Source organism: Berkeleyomyces rouxiae (assembly GCF_048999995.1).
Source record: "Berkeleyomyces rouxiae strain 22BRR77 chromosome Unknown BrBRR77_ptg000012l, whole genome shotgun sequence".
NCBI classification, from domain to species: domain Eukaryota; kingdom Fungi; phylum Ascomycota; class Sordariomycetes; order Microascales; family Ceratocystidaceae; genus Berkeleyomyces; species Berkeleyomyces rouxiae.
Genome location: NW_027396502.1, coordinates 1,013,489 through 1,038,296, shown reverse-complemented (window position 1 = coordinate 1,038,296; position 24,808 = coordinate 1,013,489). Strand labels below are relative to the sequence as shown.

Genomic DNA, 24,808 nt, shown 5'->3' with positions numbered 1-24,808 from the left:
GGTCGGGACCCACTTTTATGTGCACGGATGTTGCTCCACTTTTATTGTACAGGGGTCATAGGGCTGGTTGCCCTGGTGGGGCGCACACAACTGGATTGTCGAACGCCTATAAAGCAGAGCCAGTTCCCCCATCTTTAGTTTAGATTTTCTTCTTCCTTTTCTTTCTTTTCTTCCCTATGTTAAAGATAATAAACAGCATTTGGTCATAACTATGAGATTCTCTCATACTTAGTGAAACCCGTCACATATTATCTTTAACATCTTCTTGAGTTTTCTCACGATCCCCTGGAGTTACGGGATCCGTTCAAGAAGTTTTATATACAGTTTTCATCCCTCTATTTGGATATGTTCCTATCCCTGTTCTACCTGTTTGTTTTTATCCTATTTGGGCAAGTGCAATCTTATGCCATGTTGAGCCCTAGGACCCCCAGTTTTCCGCCTTTCCTCCCCGCCACGTTGCCACCCCAGGTCGCCACCATGCCCCAGCAGACCGAAGTCAACCCGCAGCCTGATGTTACCACGTTCCAGTTGTTACAGTCAGTGCATCAGCTGTTATCGAGCCAACAATGTTCCCCCTCTCCCACACACAATATCTCATGGCCCCAGTGGGATGGTCAGCCCTCTTCGTTCAAGCGTTTCTTCAATCAACTGAAGCTTAGAGCCCGGATCAGCCATCGCCACCGCCTCACTCCCAGCGAAATATGTTTCGAAATCTTTATGAGTATTCCCCAAAGCCAGCAGCCACGTTTGGATCTTTGGCTCGATCAAGGGGAAGCTCACGACTGGGACTGGGAGAAGCTTTTAGAACACATCAACGACCAGTTCACCGACAAGCAAGCTGTGATGAAGGCAGGTCAGAAGTTGATGACCATGAGAATGGGAGAAGCGCAGACTTTCAACGCGTTTCTGCAAGACTACGAATATTCGCTGAGCGCCTGTGGAGGTTGGCATTGGCCCGACAGATGCAAGATCCTATTCATAGATGCGGCCCTCAACGACACATTACAGTACCACCTCACTCCGAAGAAGTTACCCGACGACGATTACAACAAGTGGGTGACGAAAGTACGGACTATAGCTGGAAGAGTTGAGTGCTTGCCGCAATACGAAGCAAGATATAGAGAAGGATCTAGCAGCACGTGGTATGTGCAACAGCCAGTCGACCAAGAGGAGTTCCCGATCCCTGAAGCCGCGGAAGAATCGACAGACGAAGAAGACACCGAAGACGGACCCGAAGTACAGGTCCGGAAAGTACAGTTTCAGCAGAAGTCAGAAGTAGCAGCGTTGATCTCCCAGTTGGAGACCGCTGCCAAGATTATAGAAAAGAAGAGCCAGCAGAAGTTTGCTGAACCCCCGAAGCCACGAGCGCCATGGAGAGCGCAATCTGATATCGAAAAGGCACGACTACGACAAGCCTGTTTCCGTTGTTTAGAGCAGGGCCATCGTTCGTTTAGGTGCCCGAAGTTTCGCCCAGCAGAATCGCCCGCAGAAGTACATGCAACGACAACCCCGGAGAACCACAGTATCGACAAGAAGGTTACCAGGAGAGAATCCCCCACGAAGGACCGGCATGAACCTATTTCGCCACGAAAGACAAAGATTACGGATGCCCCCAAACAAGCGATTTCCCAGATGCATTCGTCCCCGTTCCTGATCGAAGCTTTTATCGACAACTCCTTCTACTGTGACGCCTTGTTCGATAGCGGATGCCTAGTAACGTCAGCCTTCAACGAATCGTTGGTGAAAAAGAAAGGCTTGCAACGGATGCCGATAACGAAGCGTGAGCTACGGTTAGCCGAGAATGACGAAAAGAAGAGATGGATTTCGGAAATTGCCTTTTGTGAGCTCGACATCGACGGACGCAAAGAAACAGTCTATGGTTACGTTATCCCCAATCTAGCTTACGACATGATTTTGGGAAAGCCATGGATGGAGCGCAACGATGTCGTTTATTTGGCCAAGGAACGAGTTATTCGTCTAGGTTCCGGAGCTGACGCCCTTATGGTTCGAGAGAAAGGTTGGCTCGACGCGCATGTTCCAGGCGCAAAGGCAAACATGGTTATGGCCTCTGTTTTCGCCGCTGAGATTCGCCATAGCAAGAAAAAGAAGGAAGAGATCCAGGTTTTCGCCGCCACGATCCACGACATCAACAAGGCTCTTGAAGTTAAGCGTCGCATGACCCTAGGAGAGATTACCGAGCAGCTTCCCGAAGAACTGAAGCACCTCGGCCACGTGTTTTTAGACGATGAGAAACGAGATTTGCCGCCCAACCGCCCCGGTATCGACCACGCTATCAAGTTAACCAAGGACAACAACGGCAAAGAGAAAGAAGTCCCGTGGGGCCCGCTGTACGGTATGTCTCGAGATGAACTCTTGGTCCTGCGTAAAACACTTTCGGATCACTTGGACAAGAATTGGATCCGAGCCAGCAGTTCGCCCGGTGGTGCGCCAGTCCTGTTTGTACGAAAGCCCGGGGGTGGCCTACGATTCTGTGTCGACTACCGTGGTATCAACGCCATCACGGAGAAAGACCGCTACCCCCTGCCCCTCATTAGCGAGACGCTGCGTTCGTTAGCCAAGGCCCGTTACTTCACCAAGGTTGACGTCCGCGCTGCGTTTCACAAGATTCGTGTCAAAGAGGGCGATGAATGGAAGACGGCTTTCCGGACAAGATTTGGACTATACGAGTGGCTTGTTACGCCTTTTGGACTTACTGGAGCACCAGCGACCTTCCAAAGATACATCAACAGCACTCTGCGTGAACATTTGGACGATTTCTGTTCCGCCTACCTCGACGATGTGTTGATTTATACCGATGGTAGTCGCAAGGAGCACATGGAAAAGGTCGAGCTCGTGCTGAAGAAGTTGGGAGATGCGGGTCTGTGTTTGGACCTTAACAAGTGCGAGTTCGCAGTTACGGAAACGAAGTATTTGGGTTTCATCATTCAGGCCGGCCAAGGAGTCAAGGTTGACCCAGCGAAGGTTGCCGCTATACGAGAATGGGTTCCGCCGACCAACGTCAAAGGGGTCCGCAGTTTTATCGGATTCGCCAATTTTTATCGTCAGTTCATCGACTCGTTTAGCGAAGTGGCGGCCCCTTTGGTCAGTTTAACGAAGAAGGGTGTCCCGTGGAAATGGGGCCAAGCCGAAGAGAGCGCGTTCGAGACGCTCAAGAATTTGTTCATCACGGCACCAGTTTTAGCAATGTGGGACGAAGACCGAACGACGGTGGTGGAGTGCGACTGCTCTGGTTGGGCACTTGGAGGCACTCTATCCCAGGTTGATGATGACGGCAAGTTGCGTCCGGTTGCGTTTTTCTCCAAGAAGTTGAGTCCTGCCGAAGTTAACTACGAGATTCATGACAAGGAGCTTTTGGCAGTGGTTAAGTGCCTTGAGGAATGGCGAGGCGAACTTAAGAGTTTGGGAGCGCCTTTCAAGATTTTGTCCGACCACAAGAACCTACAGTATTTCATGACGACTCGCAAACTTTCGGAGCGCCAGGTTCGGTGGTCGCAGATGCTTTCGGAGTTCGATTTTAAGCTGGAGTTTCGGTCAGGCAGCAAGAGTGGAAAGCCCGACGCCCTCAGTCGACGACAGCAAGATGTTCCGCAAGGCGAAGATGACGACCGCCTGAAGTCTCGGATCATGAAGCTCATCAAGGACCAATGGATTCCCCACACAGCAACGGTGCCTGTGGCAGCTGGTGACATCGCAGAAAGCCCCGACAATGTCCCGGACGGATCACGACTGTTTGTGCAACCGCACCTCCAAGAGCTTTGGGACCAAGCGAAGGACCACGACTCGGATATGCAGGAAATGTACCAAGCTTTGGCAGCAGGCGAACGAAGTTTTCCCCCGTCGCTGACCAAGAAGATAACGATATCCATAGCCGAGTGCGAATTCGACCAACGTGGAGCACTGTTATATCGCCACAAGTTGTTTGTTCCAGAATGGGAACCCCTACGGACGGCACTGATTCAGAAGACGCACGACTCACACATCACAGGCCACCCCGGACGCGACGGCACGCTTGCCATTCTGTCCCGCGAGTTTTTCTGGCCAGGTATATCGCGAGATGTGAGACGTTTTTGTGCGAACTGCAATGTTTGTGGGCGGTCGAAAGTGTGGCGCGAGCGTAAGAAGGGATTACTGTTGCCGCTTCCGATCCCGCAGCGACCCCACTCGGAGCTGGGTATAGACTTCATGACTGAGCTCCCCGCGAAGAAATCGGGAGATCCCCGCTACCTGATGGTGATTGTTGACCGTCTAACGGGAGGTGTTGCCTTGGAAGCCATGAACACGATGAAGGCCGAACAATGTGCAGAGAGTTTTCTGCAGTGTTACTGGAAGCACCATGGTTTCCCGCGCGCGCTGGTCTCTGATCGAGGCACTAACTGGACGAGCGAGTTTTGGACTCATCTTTGCAAGCTTACTGGTATCGAACAACGGTTGTCGACAGGTTTCCACCCACAGACTGACGGCGCAACGGAACGGATGAATCAAGAAGTTTTGACATACTTGCGATCGTTCATCACCTATTCGCAGTATGATTGGCCAGACTTGCTCCCCTCGGCCATGTTGGCGATCAACAACCGGAATACCTCGATGGGAATGAGTCCGTTTTTCCTGACGCACGGTTATCACGTCAGCCCAATCGAGCAAGTTACAGCAGAAGAGTCCGTTCCGCGAAGGCTAGAACACCGAGACGCCGAGAAGTTCATTCAGAGACTCCACGAAGGCTGGGAGCTAGCACAGGCAGCCATGGCAGCGCGACAACAGGACATGGAAGATCAGGCCAACCGATCGAGAGGCCCCCAGGTTCGGTTCGAAGTCGGAGACACCGTGTGGCTAAAGCTCAAGAATATTTCGACGCCGCAGCTATCAAAGAAGCTTTCCTGGACGAACGCGATGTACAAAGTCAGGAAGATTGTCTCTCCCCACGTTGTTGAGTTGGACGTGCCGACAAATGTTCACCCGAGATTCCACGTCGATTTGCTCAAGCCCGCCAGCCAGAACCCGTTCCCGTCGCAAGAAACGGACGACACGCAACCGCCGCCAATTGAAGAAAACGAATACGGCGAACCCGAGTACCTTGTTGAACGAATCCTGAGAAGCCGCCAGAGACGCGTTGGAAGAGGCTACCGCAGAGAAGTTCTTGTCAAATGGGCCGGATACGCAGAGCCAGATTGGAGACCGCGCGTTGATTTCGAGGACACCGAAGCGCTTGAGATGTTTGAAGCCGAGTTTGGAACAGAAGACGATGTGGGCGTACCAGAAGCTGACGCCCGGACAGGCCCCCGCACACGGACGAGAGGAGGGGGGTAATGTTACGGGTCGTGGACCCGATGTTGGATCATCTTTGGGCTGATCCATGTTGACCCACTTTTTGTGTGATTTGAAGTTGGGTCCACTTTCGGGTTAGGGTTTGTGGACCCACTTTTAGTCGACCAGGGTGCGACCCACTTTTTGTGTCACAAGGGTCGGGACCCACTTTTATGTGCACGGATGTTGCTCCACTTTTATTGTACAGGGGTCATAGGGCTGGTTGCCCTGGTGGGGCGCACACAACTGGATTGTCGAACGCCTATAAAGCAGAGCCAGTTCCCCCATCTTTAGTTTAGATTTTCTTCTTCCTTTTCTTTCTTTTCTTCCCTATGTTAAAGATAATAAACAGCATTTGGTCATAACTATGAGATTCTCTCATACTTAGTGAAACCCGTCACATACGACTTCTCGGTAGCCAACCGAAAAGCCTTGCCAGGTGCTATACCACTGCACCACAGCGACTGCGTAGACGTTGTCCGGCCGTAGGGCCCTCTTTCATAGGCGAGGGGGGCCGTCTGTCGTAGATTTGCGGTCAACGTAGGGCACTGCTGGGACAATAGCGCCGCCGACGTTGACGTTTTTGCCAACACACTTGTCGTAGTCAGCCTGGGTCAGGGCCTCGACGACCACCGAGCCAGCCTGCTTACCCTTGGCAGGGACCACAAGCCAGCGCAGCGAGTCGGAGATCTTGACGCCGTTGAAGTCCGCCATGTCCTTGGGCAGCTCCTTGAGACTGTCGAAACCGTCTTCAATCGGCACACCGTGGATGACAAAGCAGAGCTTTGACGACTTGTGTGTTCTGGAGCCGGGAGATGTGGCGCGCGTGAACTCGCAGGCGCCAAAGCAGGACAGCTCCTTGACCACGCGCTGCAGATTGGAGGTCATCAATTTGACGGCCTCACTGTCCACAGCGTGCAGCAAGATGTTGCCCGCCTTGGTGCGCTGGACCGCAGACACTGCAGTCTTGCCAAGAAGGCGGTTCACCGCGTCGCGCACGCGTCGCTGGGGCAGCGCGCTGGCTCTCGACTCGGGTGTGGTGACAATAACGACGGCCGCGGCATAGCTTCGTTGGCCAGCGGTTCTCAATCAGGCGGTGCTCCATTCTCGCTGGGTCAACTGCATCAAAAGCTCCCTTGATGTCGAATGTGAAAATTGAGGTGACCTTTTTCCAATCCTGGGCGTCCTCGATTCTTCCACGGAGCTCAATGAGCATGTCGGTAACGGCCCTTTTTGGCACGGCGCAGATGTAGTTTCTCGGGATGGTTTCTCTCTCTATCGACTCTTCCGCGAGCCGCCTAGCCACTGCTCTCTCGAGGCCTTTGCCCAGAGTGGGGAGAAGTGAGATTAGGCGATACGAGCGTGGTGCTTGGCGTGGGCGTCCTGGCTTCGGTATTGCCACGAGGTCGGCTTTCTTGAATGTGCTCGGGTGGTGTCCGCTGTCTAGGCATAGGTTATATAGTCCCGTTATCAGATTACCTAGAGGTTTCCACGCCCTTTTCCATACCTCGTTGGGGATGCGGTCCGCTCCCGGCGCAGTGTTCGCAGGTTTCCAGATGGCAGCCTTCACCTCGTCCGAAGACAGAGGGGGCCACTCAATTGCGTCGGGGTTGGGCTCCTGAAACCGCCATTCTGAGCCTGTGTGTGGCTTAGTATGGGTTTCCAGAAGGAGAGCCACGGATTCTGCTGTGCAGGTCGTCTTCGTACCGTCTGGTCTCTGCAACAGTGGAATACGTCTGTCGGTCTTGTCGTTGGCCCATTTGATCGCGCGGAATACATCTCTCGTTTCGTTGAATCCGTTGATGATCTTACTCATGAGGGCCCTCTTGGCCTGGACGACCGCCCATTGCATTGCCTTTTGCTCCTTGACGTATGCCGCTCGCAATGTGAGGTCTCCCAGTCTTTCTCGAGTTTTGTCGCGTGCCTCCCTCATCCTGGCGTTGCACCGTTTGCAATTTTCGTTCCACCATGGTTTGAGGTCGGTGTTGGGTGGTGTTTTCGGTGTCGACACATCCAGTGCCCTTCCCACTGCTGCGACTAGTCTCCCGGCAAGATCGTCCGCTCTGTCTGCTCCGCTTCCGCTACCGGTGAGCAGCCACTCCAGGCCGCTGTTCTCTCTTGCGCACTCCGCCACGAAACGTTCTATATCCATCTTCCCTAGTCTCCACCTTGCCTCTGGTCGTTTTCGAGACGCTCTCGCTTCTATCTCTAGCTCGAGTATCTCGTGGTCGCTTGTGCTTCCGGGAACAACTTTCATGCGGGTCTCCCATTTCACTACCGCCGCGTGCGGCACCACGACCAGATCTATCACCCTCCCGGCTCTGTGCGTTGGTTCGTCTCTCTGGTTCAGCACAGTCAGCCCTTGGTCAGTCAGCCAATTTTCCAGGGTCATCCCGTCGTTGTTTTCTTTGTCGTTGGCGTCCCATGTACCGTGGTGGGCGTTGAAGTCTCCCAATGCAACCCATGCGTGTTCTTTTTCTGTACACATCAGTTCTTGCAATCCCTCACCGGCTCGCAAGCACCTCTCCGGCGCATTGTACACTCCCAAAAGCCGAAGCACGCCCTTTGTCGTCTTGATGCGGATTGGACACAGGTCCGGGTGGGCCTGATTTGTTTCAAGTGTCTCGATGTCTTTCCGCACGTAGGCGATGCTCCGTGGTCGATCCAACCATCCTTCTCTCGGGCTATGCAGAGTGAATTCTGGGTGGAACTTCGTTTTGTCCTTACGCGGTCCAATCCAGGGCTCCTGCACAAACACGACGTCTACCCGTTGCCTGACGGCTTCGCGTAGAGTCAGTTCATGGTTAGGTCCCCCTCTTCCCACGTTGACGCTCCATACTGTTAGGTGTCCTAACATTCATCTCGCTGGGAGCGTTCTCGGATGACCTCGGGCCGCGGAGTCGGCTGCTCCGCCGGGGAAAGTCTCTTTCTCTTACGAGCCTGGTTGTCGTCCTGGGGGTTGGCTGGCGTGTTTTCCGTTGGCTTTGGGGTCGTGCGATTCGGGCGAGTGCCTCGCTTGCAAGCGGGGTCCCCTGCCGAATGGTCCGGAGCCTTGCACACGATGCATGCGGCGCGGGATCCAGCGTGTTGCCCCTCTCTGTGGTCTGCGCTCCCGCACAGGCGGCACCGTGGCTTTTCTTTGCACCCCGCTGTCGGGTGTGTCGCCCAGCAGGTACGGCACAGCGGCAGTGAGGGGGTCCGGCACTTCTTGACCGTGGCCGGGTTTGAGCTCCCCTCGAATTTCACACTGTTGGGGAGGGTCTGGCCCTCGGGTAGGTCCACTGCAATACGGAGTGTGGCGTCCATGTACTTCTCGGTTTCAAATTGCCACTTGATGGATTTCACTTCTCCACCGGTTTGCTCCGTTATCTGTCCGATGAACCATTCTTCGTTCTTCTTAGTCACCGGTCCGTTCTCGCCTACGACATAAAAGTCTGATAGGCCAGTGATGCGTGCATGCGTCCATCTTTTGTCAATTTCGCACGCTTTCGCCCCACACGCTTCCTTGACGCAGTTCAGCTTCTCGGCTGACACCGCACCCTTGGTCGTGTAGAACGCCCAGCCCGAGTTCACCTTCTTGATCTGGATCTCGGCGGGCTTGCCGCCAAGGACCTTGGCGATCTCGTTGCTGGCGTCCGCTTCATTTGCGGCCGCTGGTCCTCGGACAAAAACTCGCACTTTTTTCTCTTCCTCTGTTGTCGTTGTCTTTGTCTTGGGCTTGGGGGCAGTCTTTTTTTTCAGGGTGACTGCTTGTCCCTTGCCACCGTCGGCCTCTGCCGCGGTGCTTGCGTAGCTCCTGTTGTTGTTGTTGTTGTTCGTGTAACCCGGTGTGGGCTTCGGGGCTTTGGCAGACCCTTGCTTGTCGTTCTTAGGGTTGCCTGAAGGGGCAGGGGTAGTGCCACCTTGGAGCTTCTGGAGCATAGCTCTGAACTCCTGGGACACGTGTCCTGCCAGCTTCCTCACGTTCGCGTCGCCTTTAGCCATGGCGACGGCTTCGTTGCACATTTCGGGGATCTTTTCTGCGAGCCAGAGGTACGCCTCAGCGCGCAGTTCTATCTTCTTCATCTCTCCTGCGATGTGCTTTCTGGCCATGGCGAGATTGCGGTCTTTCTCGGTGGCCGCCCCACGCTTCTCGTTCTCCTTGGGGGTGTTGGACGGTGTCGAGCCCTCATTCTTCTCGATTTGTTCGTCGGGCTTGTCGACAATCATCAGCTCCATTGACGAGCTGGTCGGGGTCTCTTGCTGGGCGTCGTCGGTCTCGGTTTCTGGCTGGACGTCGTTCGTGTTGACCATCTCAATGTCGACCTCCGTGTGCGCGTCCGTTGCGCTGATCGTGGGCTGGTCTTTCGCGGGTCGCGCCACCTGGGCGCTTCCTGGTGCATCGTCGCACTCCATTTCTGGATAAGGGGATTGTTCTCGATTGATTCTTGTAAGTCTGTGGTCGTTTCGCTGATTGACTGTTACCAGTATGGTGGTTCTCGCGAAAGTTGTTGTTGAGGACACGACGTGTTTCATGCCGACAGATTGAAATACCACCCGAACGACCCTTGGCCCAGTCGCTGTGGTGCAGTGGTATAGCACCTGGCAAGGCTTTTCGGTTGGCTACCGAGAAGTCGTAGGTTCGATTCCTACCAGTGACGCCAATTTTCTACGAGCAGTCAACCTTAACTGGGGCACTTGGGGTTAGTGCTGCTCGTTGGAAATTCATACCAAAAGCTATTCATGTATTTCCTTTCTGTCATAACTTGGGGATTATATTTGTGGGATCTTAGATGTAACTGCCTCCCTGCCAGGGGATTGGAGTATATTATGTATAGTAGCTAGCTTGTTTGAGATTCCGTTAAACCTTGATTCGTGTATAGTATTAATATACACCTCGCCATAACCCTGTCAGGTTCCATGCGAGTAATGAATAAAAAAAAAAAAAGACCCTTGGCCCTCACAAGACCCGCACGTATCGAGCCCCGGACCAGTCGAGATCGATGGCTTTGAGGAATACGAAGTCGAGAAGATCCTGGAACACCGGCCAGCCACGAGAGACGAACCAGCCCAGTACTTGGTGAAATGGGTTGGTTGGCGAGATCCCACTTGGGAACCTACAGAGGCGCTGGAAGAAACGGCTGCTTTAGAAGAATTCTTGCGAGCGCAGGAGACTGCCGACGTTGAGGTGTGAGTGCCGTGGCGAGAGGACTGCTTGAGTCCGAAGTTTGATTGAAGGAGCTGCGAGTTCCACGGTTGTTGCACAGGGTCTATTTCCCTTTCCTTTGACATTTTTTTTGTTTCTCCACTGTCTGTTCCACTCCTTGTTCGTTCTGTTGTCGTTTACCGATGATTAGTTGCTTGTTGTTTGCTATTCCCTTTTGTTGTTTTCAGTTGGTGTCCACCTTCCTGTTGTTTTCTTTTTTTGTGTTACACGGCCATGGGAGGATGGGAAGAAAGAGAAGGAGGCTGATGTTAGGGTCTGGGAGACCCGGGTCAAGGCTTTGCCTGATTGCCCGAGTTGAAGCCGGTGTGGCTTGAGCAACGGTGGTTCGAGTGTCGGTGGTCCGAGTCCGCAAAGGCCCGACTACTGACGGTCCGAATACAAGTGGCCCAACCGGCCTTGATCCGAACGCCCGATGACTCACCACGTTTGGGTCAATCAGGTAGGCCTCAGTTGTTCTACCCAGGCAGTATAAAGAGCTGCTGCTCTCTCCTAGTTTTAGTTAGTTCTTTCTTCTTCTCTCCATCGCAATATATCTGTTTCTGCCCTTCTACGTCCTTTTACGACTTGGCCCCTTACAGGCTTTCCTGACGCTACTGGGTGCTACGTCTAGCGCAGGTGTCGACCCCCGACCTGACGTTGCCGATACACACGACCCCCATCACGACCCCCATCACGACACCCCCCCGAACGACACCGACCGAAGCATATACCCCTGGCCTGACCTTACAGACCACGAGATCAAGGAGGCAATCATGTCCGCCAACGCCAAGAAGGCCCCCGGGCCCGACGGCATGAACGCCAAGATCATCCAGATCGCCTTTGAGGCCCATCCCGCGCCCTTTCCCTCCGTCTACAAAGCCCTGTCTCGCCTCGGAATACACCCCACACTCTGGAAGCAAGCTACTGGGATTGTGCTCGCGAAAGACGGAAAGGCTGATTATTCAGTCGTAAAGTCCTACCGCATCATCTCACTGCTCAACTGTCTAGGCAAAGTGCTCGAGAAAGTCTTTGCGACCCGCTTAGGGTACCTCGCCAATTGCCATGACAGCTCGCTTCTAGACGACACTCAACTGGGAGGCCGCAAACAGCGTTCAGCCATGGACGCCGCTCTCGTATACGTCAGCCACCTGCAGAAGGTCAAGGAGATGAAGCTCGTTCCAAGCACTCTCTTCCTTGACGTCAAGGGCGCTTTCGACCACGTGTCAAAGCCCTGCTTGATGCGCAGCTTACGTGAGCTCGGTCTTCCCCTGGTGTTCCGAAAATGGGTTGCTTCGTTCCTCCAGGACCGTACTGTCGGCCTGCACATCGAGGGTCAGCCGTTCCCGATGACCCCGGTTAACATCGGCATCCCCCAAGGTTCCCCCATCAGTCCTCTACTCTTCCTGTTGTATGCTCGGCATATAGTGGCTCGGGTGGCCGGCGACACACCACAACTTCAGCTGTCGTATATAGACGACTTCAGCGTAACCGTGGCGTCCAAAAGCCCGAGGCGTTCGGCGGCGCTTCTCGAAGAACTCGTGACGGAGCTGCGGGCCAAGGCTCGCGACTACGGCATTGAGTTTGAAGAGAGCAAAACTGAGCTGATCCACTACACCGATGCTGCAAAATGGGCCTCCCAAACTGTCCGAGTAGGTGATGTCACTGTGCGTCCCCAAAAGATGGTCAAGTGGCTAGGTTTCCATTTCGACAACAGACTTTCGTTTAAACAGCACGTCCAGGCACGGACCCAAAAGGCTGAGATCGCGTTCCGCGGCTTGCTTCGGCTCGCTTCGAACACGCGTGGACTGTCCATCGCGGCACTCCGTCAGCTCTACATCTCCTGTGTGGGTACCGTCGCCGATTACGGATCAATTCTCTGGTATGACCCGTCAAAACCCCAGCTCAGTCTGCAAAGGGTATACCAGAAACTGCAAAGCCAAGCTGCCGCCCGTATCCTAGGTACATTCCGCGGTTCACCAACACGCGCCGTCGAAGTCGAGGCCGGCCTCCCGCCCCCCTCTATTCGATTCGCCAAAGCACGCATGGCCTACGCCGCTCGCACTCTCCGCCTCCAACGCAACCATCCCGTCCGTGTTGCGTCCCAACCCGACAAGGACGAGCTTGCCCCCGATGACTCAGACCTGCCTCTCCTGGGGCATAACATGAGTGTCAAGACTCGACTCGGCTGCATCATGCGCGAGTTGAAGCCATTGGTGGCAGGCATGTGGAGACGAGAACGTCGCCGACAGGAGTGGGATAGTCCCTGGCAGCCGCCACTGACCGACCGCATCTCCATCGTCGTCGACCCTGGACCCAAGGAGGACGCTGCCGTCAGGCATGCCCAGTTCTTGTCAAGACTTCCGAACGATGCCGTCACCGTGTATACGGACGGCTCCAAAGAAGGCTCCAGGTGCTCGCTTGCAGCGTGCGTGGTCGATACCAAAACCGGTGAAATCAAAACGAAAGTCAGTCATCGACTGCAAGATGTGGAGGTTGCAGACTGCGAGAGCGCCGCCATCGTGGAGGCACTCACGCTCCTCGCCAAAACAGAAAAAATAACAAAGCAAGCTCGCCCCTGCTATGTGTTTGTCGACAGCCAAGCTGCCATTGCGCGGCTCCGCAAGCACGGCCACTTCGCGTGGCAGGCCCGCCGCGTCCTAGGTACATTCACGTCGCCAGTCACGGTGATGTGGTGTCCCGGGCACATGGGCATAGTGGGGAACGAGATTGCAGACGCGGTTGCACGCCAGGCTCTCGAGAGTGATGATGAACGCAAGTTCAGCTCACTGGGCAGTGTCTTCGCCAGGGTTAGGAGGTTTACCATGGACAAGTGGGAGACTCTCTGGGCTTTTGAGCGAGACACCGCCGCTGGTCCCTCCCACGGCTCGCACTACCTGCGTACCATCGGTGGTGATCCAGTTCTCCGTGCTAAGGCGCCCAAGGTTTCCGGACCAAGATGGCTAACCTCGGCGTACTTCCAGATGAAGGTGGGTAAAGGCAACTTGTTGCCCTACCTGCTGCTCATCAAGAAGACGGACTCGGACCGGTGCCGCCGTTGTCAAGAACATGAAAGCGAGAGCGTTGAGCATGTGCTGCTGCACTGCGCCGCATTTTCTGCAGAGCGTCAAGAGATGGCCATGGCATTGAGTCCTAAGTCGCTAGATCTTCCGACGCTTTTCAATACGAATAACGGAACCGAGGTGCTGCTGAAGTTTGTTCGCAAGACGGGTTTTTGCACAAAAGCCTGGGTAGAAGGTGTGGGGAGAAGAGAAAGTAGTGGTGGGAGGAGAGTGGAGGAAGTTGAGGAGTGAGGAGGAGTTGGTGCTTGTGTCTTTGGACAAATTACTGTGTCGACCACGACGTATTTCCTTTGTCGTTGATTTTTGCTGGAGTTTGGATGTTGTTTTATTGTACCTTGCTATGTGTAGATTTACTGCACCTCGCCATAACCCTATCAGGTTCCATGCGAGTAATGAATAAAAAAAAAAAAAAAAAAAGACCCTTGGCCCTCACAAGACCCGCACGTATCGAGCCCCGGACCAGTCGAGATCGATGGCTTTGAGGAATACGAAGTCGAGAAGATCCTGGAACACCGGCCAGCCACGAGAGACGAACCAGCCCAGTACTTGGTGAAATGGGTTGGTTGGCGAGATCCCACTTGGGAACCTACAGAGGCGCTGGAAGAAACGGCTGCTTTAGAAGAATTCTTGCGAGCGCAGGAGACTGCCGACGTTGAGGTGTGAGTGCCGTGGCGAGAGGACTGCTTGAGTCCGAAGTTTGATTGAAGGAGCTGCGAGTTCCACGGTTGTTGCACAGGGTCTATTTCCCTTTCCTTTGACATTTTTTTTGTTTCTCCACTGTCTGTTCCACTCCTTGTTCGTTCTGTTGTCGTTTACCGATGATTAGTTGCTTGTTGTTTGCTATTCCCTTTTGTTGTTTTCAGTTGGTGTCCACCTTCCTGTTGTTTTCTTTTTTTGTGTTACACGGCCATGGGAGGATGGGAAGAAAGAGAAGGAGGCTGATGTTAGGGTCTGGGAGACCCGGGTCAAGGCTTTGCCTGATTGCCCGAGTTGAAGCCGGTGTGGCTTGAGCAACGGTGGTTCGAGTGTCGGTGGTCCGAGTCCGCAAAGGCCCGACTACTGACGGTCCGAATACAAGTGGCCCAACCGGCCTTGATCCGAACGCCCGATGACTCACCACGTTTGGGTCAATCAGGTAGGCCTCAGTTGTTCTACCCAGGCAGTATAAAGAGCTGCTGCTCTCTCCTAGTTTTAGTTAGTTCTTTCTTCTTCTCTCCATCGCAATATATCTGTTTCTGCCCTTCTACGTCCTTTTACGACTTGGCCCCTTACACGTTACCAGCCGCTGAGGCGGCGGCGGCAGCAGCAGCGGTGGCGGTAGCAAGCGCTGCTTGGGAGGCTTGGGTTTGGGCGGCTGCCTGCTGGGCGGCTTCGCTCTGGTTCTCCAGCATAGCCAGCATCTTGGCAAACTTGCTCTCCAGCTTGGCGAACCGTTGAGCATATTTGTCCTCAGTGCTGTCGACACTGGGGACAGGGGAGCTTGCGTAAGCGGCCCGCATGTCGTCGGTGGTGCGGCCACTCATGTTGAGAGTTTGTGTAACAGTAAAAAATAATGTGTGATGAAGATTGATAATGTAACGATCTATGGATCGAGGTAGGCTCAGGCTCCGCCCTCACCGCCGTTTACACCGCCGTCCACACCGCCTTGCACACCGCCGTTACTCACCGCCTGCCAAACCCGTGTGCACACCGTCGTTGTCAAGGGTACGCGTCATACCTCTACCGCGCGTATATAGATAGTGTTGTTTCCGCCCGTTTTCTTGTACATTAGTCTTTTCTCTTTATCTGTTTCTTAATTTATTTCTGCTGTTCTAAAAGCGTTCTCCTTTAGACCGTAAAGCCTTACAATAGAAACAGATCTACCCTTGTTTACACTGTCCTCGTTTCTTTTACCCTGTCTTCGTACCTTTTCCTCGTTACCACCCGCCACCTGTACATCGTTTCTCTCTGTTCCTCTTTTGTTCCACCGTCACATGCCCTACTGTGCACCTACCACCGACCCCGACTCTGACACCACTTCCAACAACACCGTCTTCTTCGACTCTGAGCCTCCTCCGACAGCCATGTCCGATCCTACTGTCCCTGTTCCAGCCCCGGCGGCCCCGTCGCTTCAAGATCTGCTGCAAGCCATCCAGCAGCTCAACGAGAAGCACGACATATTCATATTATTTATTAATATACACCTCGCCATAACCCTGTCAGGTTCCATGCGAGTAATGAATAAAAAAAAAAAAAAAAGAGAAGCACGACCACGCGCAACAACAATTGCGCGACGAGTTCAACAGTGGCCAACAAAAACGAGATCAGGCCATCGCCGATCTCCAAGCTTTTGCCCGTGCTGCCACCGCTACTTCCGCTCCCGCCGTCGTCCCTGCGTCCCCTGTCCCCACTGCTGTCCCCGCTGCTCCCGTGCCCGTTGCAACTACGGAAAGAAACCTCGAACCGAGGAAGCGTGCCCTCCCGGATATCGCCTTGTTTTCCGGCCAACGCTCTGCCTACCGCGTCTGGGCCCTGAGTGCCCGCTCCAAGCTTGCACTGGACAGCGAGTCAATCGGTGACCACCGCAAGCAATACGCGTACCTTTTTGCGCGTATGACGGTAGAAGCCCAGAACCTCGTCGTGGCGTACTTCGAGCAGGGCTTGCTGAACGACACCGGGCCCCACCAGTTCCTGGAGTACTTGGACTCCATATTCATCGACCCCTTTGCTGCTGACCGTGCTCTCTTCCACCTGGACAACATGCGCCAGGGACCCTCTGAACCCTTCGCCTTGTTCCTGCCCCGCTTCGAAAAAGTCCTCCAGGACGCCAACATCATTGGCGACCGCAACCGCATTTCGAAGTTGCAAACCGCCATGGCGCCTGCCCTCAGACAAGCGATGGTCTATGTCAACGTCCCCGCGACGTACCCTGAATTTACCAACTGCATGCAAAACGTCGCTTCCAAGGCTGAGCAATTCCTACCTCGTCCCCGCCGCGGCCACTACTCCGCTTTCACTGATAACACGACCTACTCTCCGTACGCTGCCCACCCTGTTTCCCCTGCTCCTGCTGGCCCTTTTGTTTCCTCCGTTCCCCCGTCGGCTGCTGCTCGTCACCCCGATGCTATGGATTGGACTCCCACTGTCACTGCCACGGCCCTTCAGCCCCTGACCGACGAGGAGCGCGAGCGCCTCCGCCGCAACCGCGCCTGCTTCCGCTGCCGCCAGACTGGCCATCTGCGCCAGAACTGTCCACTGAACTTTGCCCCCACTACTACCGTCCCTGTCCGCTCCACCAACCTTCCCCAGCTTGCTGCGCCGACCCCAGCTCTGCCCCTGCCTGTGCCCACGCCCGCGTCCCGCGACATGTCGGGAAATGGAGAGCTCTAGGCGAACGTCGCCGTCTAGAGCCCCAAGGAGAGAAGATCGCTCGGGAGGAAATGGGGGCTAGAGGTACCTATATAGATGTTGTTCTCAATAAAACTTGTTCTACCTCTGCCTTCGTCGACTCCGGTTGCCTGTGTCTTGCCACCGTCTCTCCGCGCACCGCCACCCGCGCCCACGCTACTATCCTGCCCATCTGCCCTCGTCCAATTGCTCAAGTAGTTGATGACCGAAATCCACCCGTCATAGACCAAGTTGCTGTCTTCGATCTTGGTCTCGGAGGATTGGACGAGAAACTCTACGCCTACATCGTCCCTGGTCAGACTGAGGACCTCATCCTGGGTCAAGGCTGGATTGCCAAGCACGACGCTTCCCTCCGCCCTGCCCAGAACGAAGTCTTCATCCGCTTGCCCACTCCCCTTCGTCTTACCAACTGTACTGCCAATCCCGATGTCCTCCCTGTTACTGCCCACGCCGTCCGCGCCTTTCACCTCAGAGCCCGCCGTTCTCACAATGTCCGCATCTTCTCCGCCACTCTTCACGACATTGAGAAGGCCCTCAAGGCCAAAATTTACACCGACCCCCGCGCCAACTGTCCCGAGTGGCTCCTTCCTGTCATCGACGCTTTCGACAGGAAGAAAGCTTCCGAGCTCCCCCCGAACCGCCCTGGCATTGATACAGAGATCCGCCTTAAACCAGGCTTGTCCCCGCCCTCGTGCCCTCTGTACTCAATGAGCCGAGAAGAACTGCTGCTGCTCCGGAAAACTCTCTACGACTTGCTCGACGCTGGCTTTATCCGAGCCAGTAGTGCTGAGGGAGGTGCTCCTGTCATCTTCGTGAAGAAACCTGGTGGTGGTCTTCGTTTTTGCGTAGACTACCGTGCCCTGAACAGCGTCACAGAGAAGGATGGTTACCCGTTACCACTGATCAACGACACCCTCCGTGACATCGCTGCCGCCAAGTACGTCTCCAAGGTCGATGTAATCTCCGCGTTCCACCGTCTCCGCCTGAAAGAAGGTAGTGAAGCCTACACGGCCTTCCGCACCCATCTCGGCGCGTATGAATGGCTAGTCACCCCTTTCGGCCTCACTGGTGCTCCTGCTGCTTTCCAACGTTTTATCAATCATGTGCTCTCCCGCTGGCTCGGTATCTCCTGCTCTGCTTACCTCGACGATGTAGTGATCTACAGCTCTGACTCCCGCAAAGAACACCGTAACCTTGTCTGTCAGATCATCCGCGCTCTCGGAGATGCTGGCTTACAGCTTGACTGGGATAAAAGTGAATTTGAGTCCCCGTCCATCAAGTACCTTGGTTTCATCGTTGAACCCGGCTCCGGCATCCGTGCAGACCCTGACAAAGTCAAGGCTACAGATATACACCTGCATCAAAAATGGCCAAATCGACAGAAAAACTCACCAAAACGACTCTGAGCAACAGCTCAATTGATTCTAAGACTAGTTCGAGCAGTGCATCGAACAAAATAGACAAGAAACCGACCGCGCGCGATGAAACGCGCCGCACGACGCGCCTGGGGCTGAGTTTTGCCCAGATGGCGAGCCAGGAACCGCGTTCCGACGACGACGAGCTGCTGCGTTCACCGTCGCAGCCTGCGCCCGTCACCTCATCGATGAAAGTCGATGCAGGTGTTGAAGATGCGCCGGTGGTTGAGATTCCCTCGACACCCGACTCGCGCGACTCGGACGCGACAACGCCGACGCCTAATGCACTGGATGGGAACCTGTTCGTGTTCAGCCAGGCTCAGCGCGATGAGAACGACACCAACAACACCAACAACACCAACAACAACAACAACGACCAGACGATTCCGGCGAAGCGCGCCCGAGAGATTGCTCTCATGTTGGAGCGCAAGCGCCGGCGCGACGAGCAGAACGCCGCCATCATGAACGAGGTCTTCCTTGTTCTAGAACGACTCAAGGAGTCAGCCTCCGAGGCCCAGCTGATGCGCATCCTGCGCCAGTTTGGCAACGAGTGCGGGCTCGTCGTAATGTCGCGCCACGACCACAAGACGCTGGTTGAGATGGAAGTCTCAAAGGCTGCCCGCCCCAAGCCAGCACACGAGGCTGAAGCCGTGGCTGCGTACAGCGAGGCTGCGACGCAGACACCTGAGGTGCCAGCCGCGCCTTCTGTCCTGGGCAGTGAGCCCTGTGCCAGCAAAAAAAACGCCACCCCTGCGCCTAAGGCCAATAAGCGCAGACGCCGCGGCAAAAAGGCCAAAAAAAATGCTGCGACCGCCGCAACCGCCGCAACCGCCGCCACTGACCAGGCTGATGCTATGGTCATCGACACCGCTGGCGACCAGTCCAGCACACCCGACACCACTACCTCGACCACCACCTCGACCGCCACTACTACTACCGATGACGCCGCCGCGCCTCCCGCCCCGGACACGGCTATGGCTGATGCCGACGCGCCCACTGAGTCCCCCGACACGTGGACCGTAGTCGCCAAGCGCGCCCAGAAGAAGGCTGCCGACAAAACCACGACCCCCGCCCCCAACACGACCACCACCACGACCACCACGACTGCCCCTCGCGAGAAAACGGCCGTCGTTATTGTCACCACACCCGAGTCGAGAGCCAGCGCGCTGCCCCAGCGACGCGTGCGCGACGCGGTGAACCGCCTTCTTGGCAAGACTGCAGTGTCTGCGGTCCAGCGCACCAAGGCGGGCAACATCTTGCTGCACGCTGTGGACAGTGAGGCCGTCAGATTGATGACCTCCAATCTGCAGCGCGTGGTCAAGGAGCTGTCCTGCTTTGGCGCCTGCGAGTTCACGCGCGCCACATCTCCCGGCTCCAGAACCCACAAGTCGTCAAAGCTCTGCTTTGTCATCCACGGTGTGCCGATTGAAGACGGTTTCGACAGTCTCAAGGAGCTGCCCAAGGACATGGCGGACTTCAACGGCGTCAAGATCTCCGACTCGCTGCGCTGGCTTGTGGTCCCTGCCAAGGGTAAGCAGGCTGGCTCGGTGGTCGTCGAGGCCCTGACCCAGGCTGACTACGACAAGTGTGTCGGCAAAAACGTCAACGTCGGCGGCGCTATTGTCCCAGCAGTGCCCTACGTTGACCGCAAATCTACGACAGACGGCCCCCCTCGCCTATGAAAGAGGGCCCTACGGCCGGACAACGTCTACGCATCCTTCAGCACAACGTGCACAAAATGAAGGCTGTTCATGAGACAATACTTGAGGCTGCTGCAACCGGAAAGGCGGACATTGTCTGCATCCAGGAGCCTTATACCATAAAACTCAAAGCTGGGTATAGAACATTGACGCAGCCGGGCTTCACCCTGGTTGTGCCGTTTAATGTTAGGAATCTCGAGGCCATGCCTTTGCGCCCGCGGGTCCTGACCTACGTCCGCCAAGGCCTGCCGTTTTCTGTGCTGTTCGAGTTTGGCGATGCTGAGAGTGATATTCAGACCCTGCGCATCCTTGCGTCGGAGCCGTTTTCGCTTCTCAATGTCTACAACGAACGCCAGCTGACTGTGCAGCCTGTCCCCGAGACCCAACCCCGCCCCTATACCATTGAGCGCACCAATCTTTTATCGCGCAATATTGACACCAGTACTTTGCTTCTCGGCGACTTCAATCTCCATCACCATTGGTGGAATTCCCAGCGAGAGCATCCCCACGAACCACGAGCTGACTCTTTTGCTAACTGGCTGATGTCGCAGAATGCCACCCTGATTGTCGACGACGACTACGTTGAACGCAACGGCGGCACATACGTCAACAGCAGCACGACCTCGGTGATCGACCTCGCATTTTCCCTGCGGTCTCGACCGGGCCTGTTTACGAACTGGAGGTATCTTCAGGAGACGGGCTCCGATCACCGGGCCATCAGTTTTGATTACGTCAGCACCACCACACCCAAAACCCTAACACGTAACCCGGCGTTCAACACCAAGACGGCCGACTGGTCGCTGTTTCGCAAGGAATGGCTGGCTGGCCAGGCTGACCTTGAGCTTCAGCTGTCCCTGGCAGAGATTTCTGCAGACGGTGACGCAATGGCGCGACTGCTTTCCGAGGCCCTGCAATCTGCTTGTCAGAGGTGCATGTCAGTGAAGAGGCACAGTGCCCGCGCAAAGCCATGGTGGACGCCCGAGCTACAATCACAACGTCAGGCCGCATCGCGCGCAGAGAGAAGATACAGACGAGGCAGGCTGTCGCTGGTTGAGTTTCATTCGATTCGCAACAAGTACACCCATGCTGTCGAAGATGCTAAGTCTACTCACTGGACTACCTTTCTTTCTGACGCTGACAACGAAAAGGTCTACACAGCCTGGAAATACACCAAGCCAGCCACGGCGAGTTACTTCCCCCCCATCCAGGGGCCAGACGGGTTAGCCAATACCCCCGAGGAGAAGGAAAAGGCTTTCCTGACGCTACTGGGTGCTACGTCTAGCGCAGGTGTCGACCCCCGACCTGACGTTGCCGATACACACGACCCCCATCACGACCCCCATCACGACACCCCCCCGAACGACACCGACCGAAGCATATACCCCTGGCCTGACCTTACAGACCACGAGATCAAGGAGGCAATCATGTCCGCCAACGCCAAGAAGGCCCCCGGGCCCGACGGCATGAACGCCAAGATCATCCAGATCGCCTTTGAGGCCCATCCCGCGCCCTTTCTCTCCGTCTACAAAGCCCTGTCTCGCCTCGGAATACACCCCACACTCTGGAAGCAAGCTACTGGGATTGTGCTCGCGAAAGACGGAAAGGCTGATTATTCAGTCGTAAAGTCCTACCGCATCATCTCACTGCTCAACTGTCTAGGCAAAGTGCTCGAGAAAGTCTTTGCGACCCGCTTAGGGTACCTCGCTAATTGCCATGACAGCTCGCTTCTAGACGACACTCAACTGGGAGGCCGCAAACAGCGTTCAGCCATGGACGCCGCTCTCGTATACGTCAGCCACCTGCAGAAGGTCAAGGAGATGAAGCTCGTTCCAAGCACTCTCTTCCTTGACGTCAAGGGCGCTTTCGACCACGTGTCAAAGCCCTGCTTGATGCGCAGCTTACGTGAGCTCGGTCTTCCCCTGGTGTTCCGAAAATGGGTTGCTTCGTTCCTCCAGGACCGTACTGTCGGCCTGCACATCGAGGGTCAGCCGTTTCCGATGACCCCGGTTAACATCGGCATCCCCCAAGGTTCCCCCATCAGTCCTCTACTCTTCCTGTTGTATGCTCGGCATATAGTGGCTCGGGTGGCCGGCGACACACCACAACTTCAGCTGTCGTATATAGACGACTTCAGCGTAACCGTGGCGTCCAAAAGCCCGAGGCGTTCAGCGGCGCTTCTCGAAGAACTCGTGACGGAGCTGCGGGCCAAGGCTCGTGACTACGGCATTGAGTTTGAAGAGAGCAAAACTGAGCTCATCCACTACACCGATGCTGCAAAGTGGGCCTCCCAAACTGTCCGAGTAGGTGATGTCACTGTGCGTCCCCAAAAGATGGTCAAGTGGCTAGGTTTCCATTTCGACAACAGACTTTCGTTTAAACAGCACGTCCAGGCACGGACCCAAAAGGCTGAGATCGCGTTCCGCGGCTTGCTTCGGCTCGCTTCGAACACGCGTGGACTGTCCATCGCGGCACTCCGTCAGCTCTACATCTCCTGTGTGGGTACCGTCGCCGATTACGGATCAATTCTCTGGTATGACCCGTCAAAACCCCAGCTCAGTCTGCAAAGGGTATACCAGAAACTGCAAAGCCAAGCTGCCGCCCGTATCCTAGGTACATTCCGCGGTTCACCAACACGCGCTGTCGAAGTCGAGGCCGGCCTCCCGCCCCCCTCTATTCGATTCGCCAAAGCACGCATGGCCTACGCCGCTCGCACTCTCCGCCTCCAACGCAACCATCCCGTCCGTGTTGCGTCCCAACCCGACAAGGACGAGCTTGCCCCCGATGACTCAGACCTGCCTCTCCTGGGGCATAACATGAGTGTCAAGACTCGACTCGGCTGCATCATGCGCGAGTTGAAGCCATTGGTGGCAGGCATGTGGAGACGAGAACGTCGCCGACAGGAGTGGGATAGTCCCTGGCAGCCGCCACTGACCGACCGCATCTCCATCGTCGTCGACCCTGGACCCAAGGAGGACGCTGCCGTCAGGCATGCCCAGTTCTTGTCAAGACTTCCGAACGATGCCGTCACCGTGTATACGGACGGCTCCAAAGAAGGCTCCAGGTGCTCGCTTGCAGCGTGCGTGGTCGATACCAAAACCGGTGAAATCAAAACGAAAGTCAGTCATCGACTGCAAGATGTGGAGGTTGCAGACTGCGAGAGCGCCGCCATCGTGGAGGCACTCACGCTCCTCGCCAAAACAGAAAAAATAACAAAGCAAGCTCGCCCCTGCTATGTGTTTGTCGACAGCCAAGCTGCCATTGCGCGGCTCCGCAAGCACGGCCACTTCGCGTGGCAGGCCCGCCGCGTCCTAGGTACATTCACGTCGCCAGTCACGGTGATGTGGTGTCCCGGGCACATGGGCATAGTGGGGAACGAGATTGCAGACGCGGTTGCACGCCAGGCTCTCGAGAGTGATGATGAACGCAAGTTCAGCTCACTGGGCAGTGTCTTCGCCAGGGTTAGGAGGTTTACCATGGACAAGTGGGAGACTCTCTGGGCTTTTGAGCGAGACACCGCCGCTGGTCCCTCCCACGGCTCGCACTACCTGCGTACCATCGGTGGTGATCCAGTTCTCCGTGCTAAGGCGCCCAAGGTTTCCGGACCAAGATGGCTAACCTCGGCGTACTTCCAGATGAAGGTGGGTAAAGGCAACTTGTTGCCCTACCTGCTGCTCATCAAGAAGACGGACTCGGACCGGTGCCGCCGTTGTCAAGAACATGAAAGCGAGAGCGTTGAGCATGTGCTGCTGCACTGCGCCGCATTTTCTGCAGAGCGTCAAGAGATGGCCATGGCATTGAGTCCTAAGTCGCTAGATCTTCCGACGCTTTTCAATACGAATAACGGAACCGAGGTGCTGCTGAAGTTTGTTCGCAAGACGGGTTTTTGCACAAAAGCCTGGGTAGAAGGTGTGGGGAGAAGAGAAAGTAGTGGTGGGAGGAGAGTGGAGGAAGTTGAGGAGTGAGGAGGAGTTGGTGCTTGTGTCTTTGGACAAATTACTGTGTCGACCACGACGTATTTCCTTTGTCGTTGATTTTTGCTGGAGTTTGGATGTTGTTTTATTGTACCTTGCTATGTGTAGATTTACTGCACCTCGCCATAACCCTATCAGGTTCCATGCGAGTAATGAATAAAAAAAAAAAAAAAAAAAGACCCTTGGCCCTCACAAGACCCGCACGTATCGAGCCCCGGACCAGTCGAGATCGATGGCTTTGAGGAATACGAAGTCGAGAAGATCCTGGAACACCGGCCAGCCACGAGAGACGAACCAGCCCAGTACTTGGTGAAATGGGTTGGTTGGCGAGATCCCACTTGGGAACCTACAGAGGCGCTGGAAGAAACGGCTGCTTTAGAAGAATTCTTGCGAGCGCAGGAGACTGCCGACGTTGAGGTGTGAGTGCCGTGGCGAGAGGACTGCTTGAGTCCGAAGTTTGATTGAAGGAGCTGCGAGTTCCACGGTTGTTGCACAGGGTCTATTTCCCTTTCCTTTGACATTTTTTTTGTTTCTCCACTGTCTGTTCCACTCCTTGTTCGTTCTGTTGTCGTTTACCGATGATTAGTTGCTTGTTGTTTGCTATTCCCTTTTGTTGTTTTCAGTTGGTGTCCACCTTCCTGTTGTTTTCTTTTTTTGTGTTACACGGCCATGGGAGGATGGGAAGAAAGAGAAGGAGGCTGATGTTAGGGTCTGGGAGACCCGGGTCAAGGCTTTGCCTGATTGCCCG

The 24,808-nt window shown here is 55.2% G+C and overlaps 9 protein-coding genes across 9 annotated transcripts; 6 read left to right on the top strand and 3 right to left on the bottom strand.

Moving 5' to 3' along the window:
- Window positions 1-477: 477 nt before the first annotated feature.
- BROUX77_007597 (uncharacterized protein) lies at window positions 478-5,325 on the top strand (the record flags this gene model as incomplete). Its single annotated transcript, XM_073752710.1, has 1 exon — window positions 478-5,325. One exon carries the CDS (start codon window positions 478-480, stop codon window positions 5,323-5,325), a length of 4,848 nt encoding a protein of 1,615 aa, XP_073601890.1.
- A 495-nt stretch (window positions 5,326-5,820) lies between these two features.
- BROUX77_007596 (uncharacterized protein) lies at window positions 5,821-7,255 on the bottom strand (the record flags this gene model as incomplete). Its single annotated transcript, XM_073752709.1, has 3 exons — window positions 5,821-6,281; window positions 6,367-6,960; window positions 7,030-7,255. The coding sequence occupies 3 exons, from the start codon at window positions 7,253-7,255 to the stop codon at window positions 5,821-5,823; spliced, it is 1,281 nt and encodes a 426-aa protein (XP_073601889.1).
- A 917-nt stretch (window positions 7,256-8,172) lies between these two features.
- On the bottom strand, window positions 8,173-9,717 carry BROUX77_007595 (uncharacterized protein; the record flags this gene model as incomplete). Its single annotated transcript, XM_073752706.1, has 1 exon — window positions 8,173-9,717. One exon carries the CDS (start codon window positions 9,715-9,717, stop codon window positions 8,173-8,175), a length of 1,545 nt encoding a protein of 514 aa, XP_073601888.1.
- Window positions 9,718-10,940: 1,223 nt separating this feature from the next.
- Window positions 10,941-14,250, top strand: BROUX77_007594 (uncharacterized protein; the record flags this gene model as incomplete). Its single annotated transcript, XM_073752705.1, has 3 exons — window positions 10,941-10,967; window positions 11,107-13,762; window positions 14,051-14,250. The coding sequence occupies 3 exons, from the start codon at window positions 10,941-10,943 to the stop codon at window positions 14,248-14,250; spliced, it is 2,883 nt and encodes a 960-aa protein (XP_073601887.1).
- A 605-nt stretch (window positions 14,251-14,855) lies between these two features.
- Window positions 14,856-15,110, bottom strand: BROUX77_007593 (uncharacterized protein; the record flags this gene model as incomplete). Its single annotated transcript, XM_073752704.1, has 1 exon — window positions 14,856-15,110. One exon carries the CDS (start codon window positions 15,108-15,110, stop codon window positions 14,856-14,858), a length of 255 nt encoding a protein of 84 aa, XP_073601886.1.
- A 450-nt stretch (window positions 15,111-15,560) lies between these two features.
- On the top strand, window positions 15,561-16,956 carry BROUX77_007592 (uncharacterized protein; the record flags this gene model as incomplete). Its single annotated transcript, XM_073752703.1, has 2 exons — window positions 15,561-15,784; window positions 15,873-16,956. The coding sequence occupies 2 exons, from the start codon at window positions 15,561-15,563 to the stop codon at window positions 16,954-16,956; spliced, it is 1,308 nt and encodes a 435-aa protein (XP_073601885.1).
- A 50-nt stretch (window positions 16,957-17,006) lies between these two features.
- BROUX77_007591 (uncharacterized protein) lies at window positions 17,007-18,380 on the top strand (the record flags this gene model as incomplete). The annotated part of the gene is made up of 1 exon (XM_073752702.1): window positions 17,007-18,380. The coding sequence occupies one exon, from the start codon at window positions 17,007-17,009 to the stop codon at window positions 18,378-18,380; it is 1,374 nt and encodes a 457-aa protein (XP_073601884.1).
- A 119-nt stretch (window positions 18,381-18,499) lies between these two features.
- On the top strand, window positions 18,500-20,071 carry BROUX77_007590 (uncharacterized protein; the record flags this gene model as incomplete). Its single annotated transcript, XM_073752701.1, has 1 exon — window positions 18,500-20,071. The coding sequence occupies one exon, from the start codon at window positions 18,500-18,502 to the stop codon at window positions 20,069-20,071; it is 1,572 nt and encodes a 523-aa protein (XP_073601883.1).
- Window positions 20,072-20,127: 56 nt separating this feature from the next.
- On the top strand, window positions 20,128-24,483 carry BROUX77_007589 (uncharacterized protein; the record flags this gene model as incomplete). The annotated part of the gene is made up of 2 exons (XM_073752700.1): window positions 20,128-23,995; window positions 24,284-24,483. 2 exons carry the CDS (start codon window positions 20,128-20,130, stop codon window positions 24,481-24,483), a joined length of 4,068 nt encoding a protein of 1,355 aa, XP_073601882.1.
- Window positions 24,484-24,808: the final 325 nt, after the last annotated feature.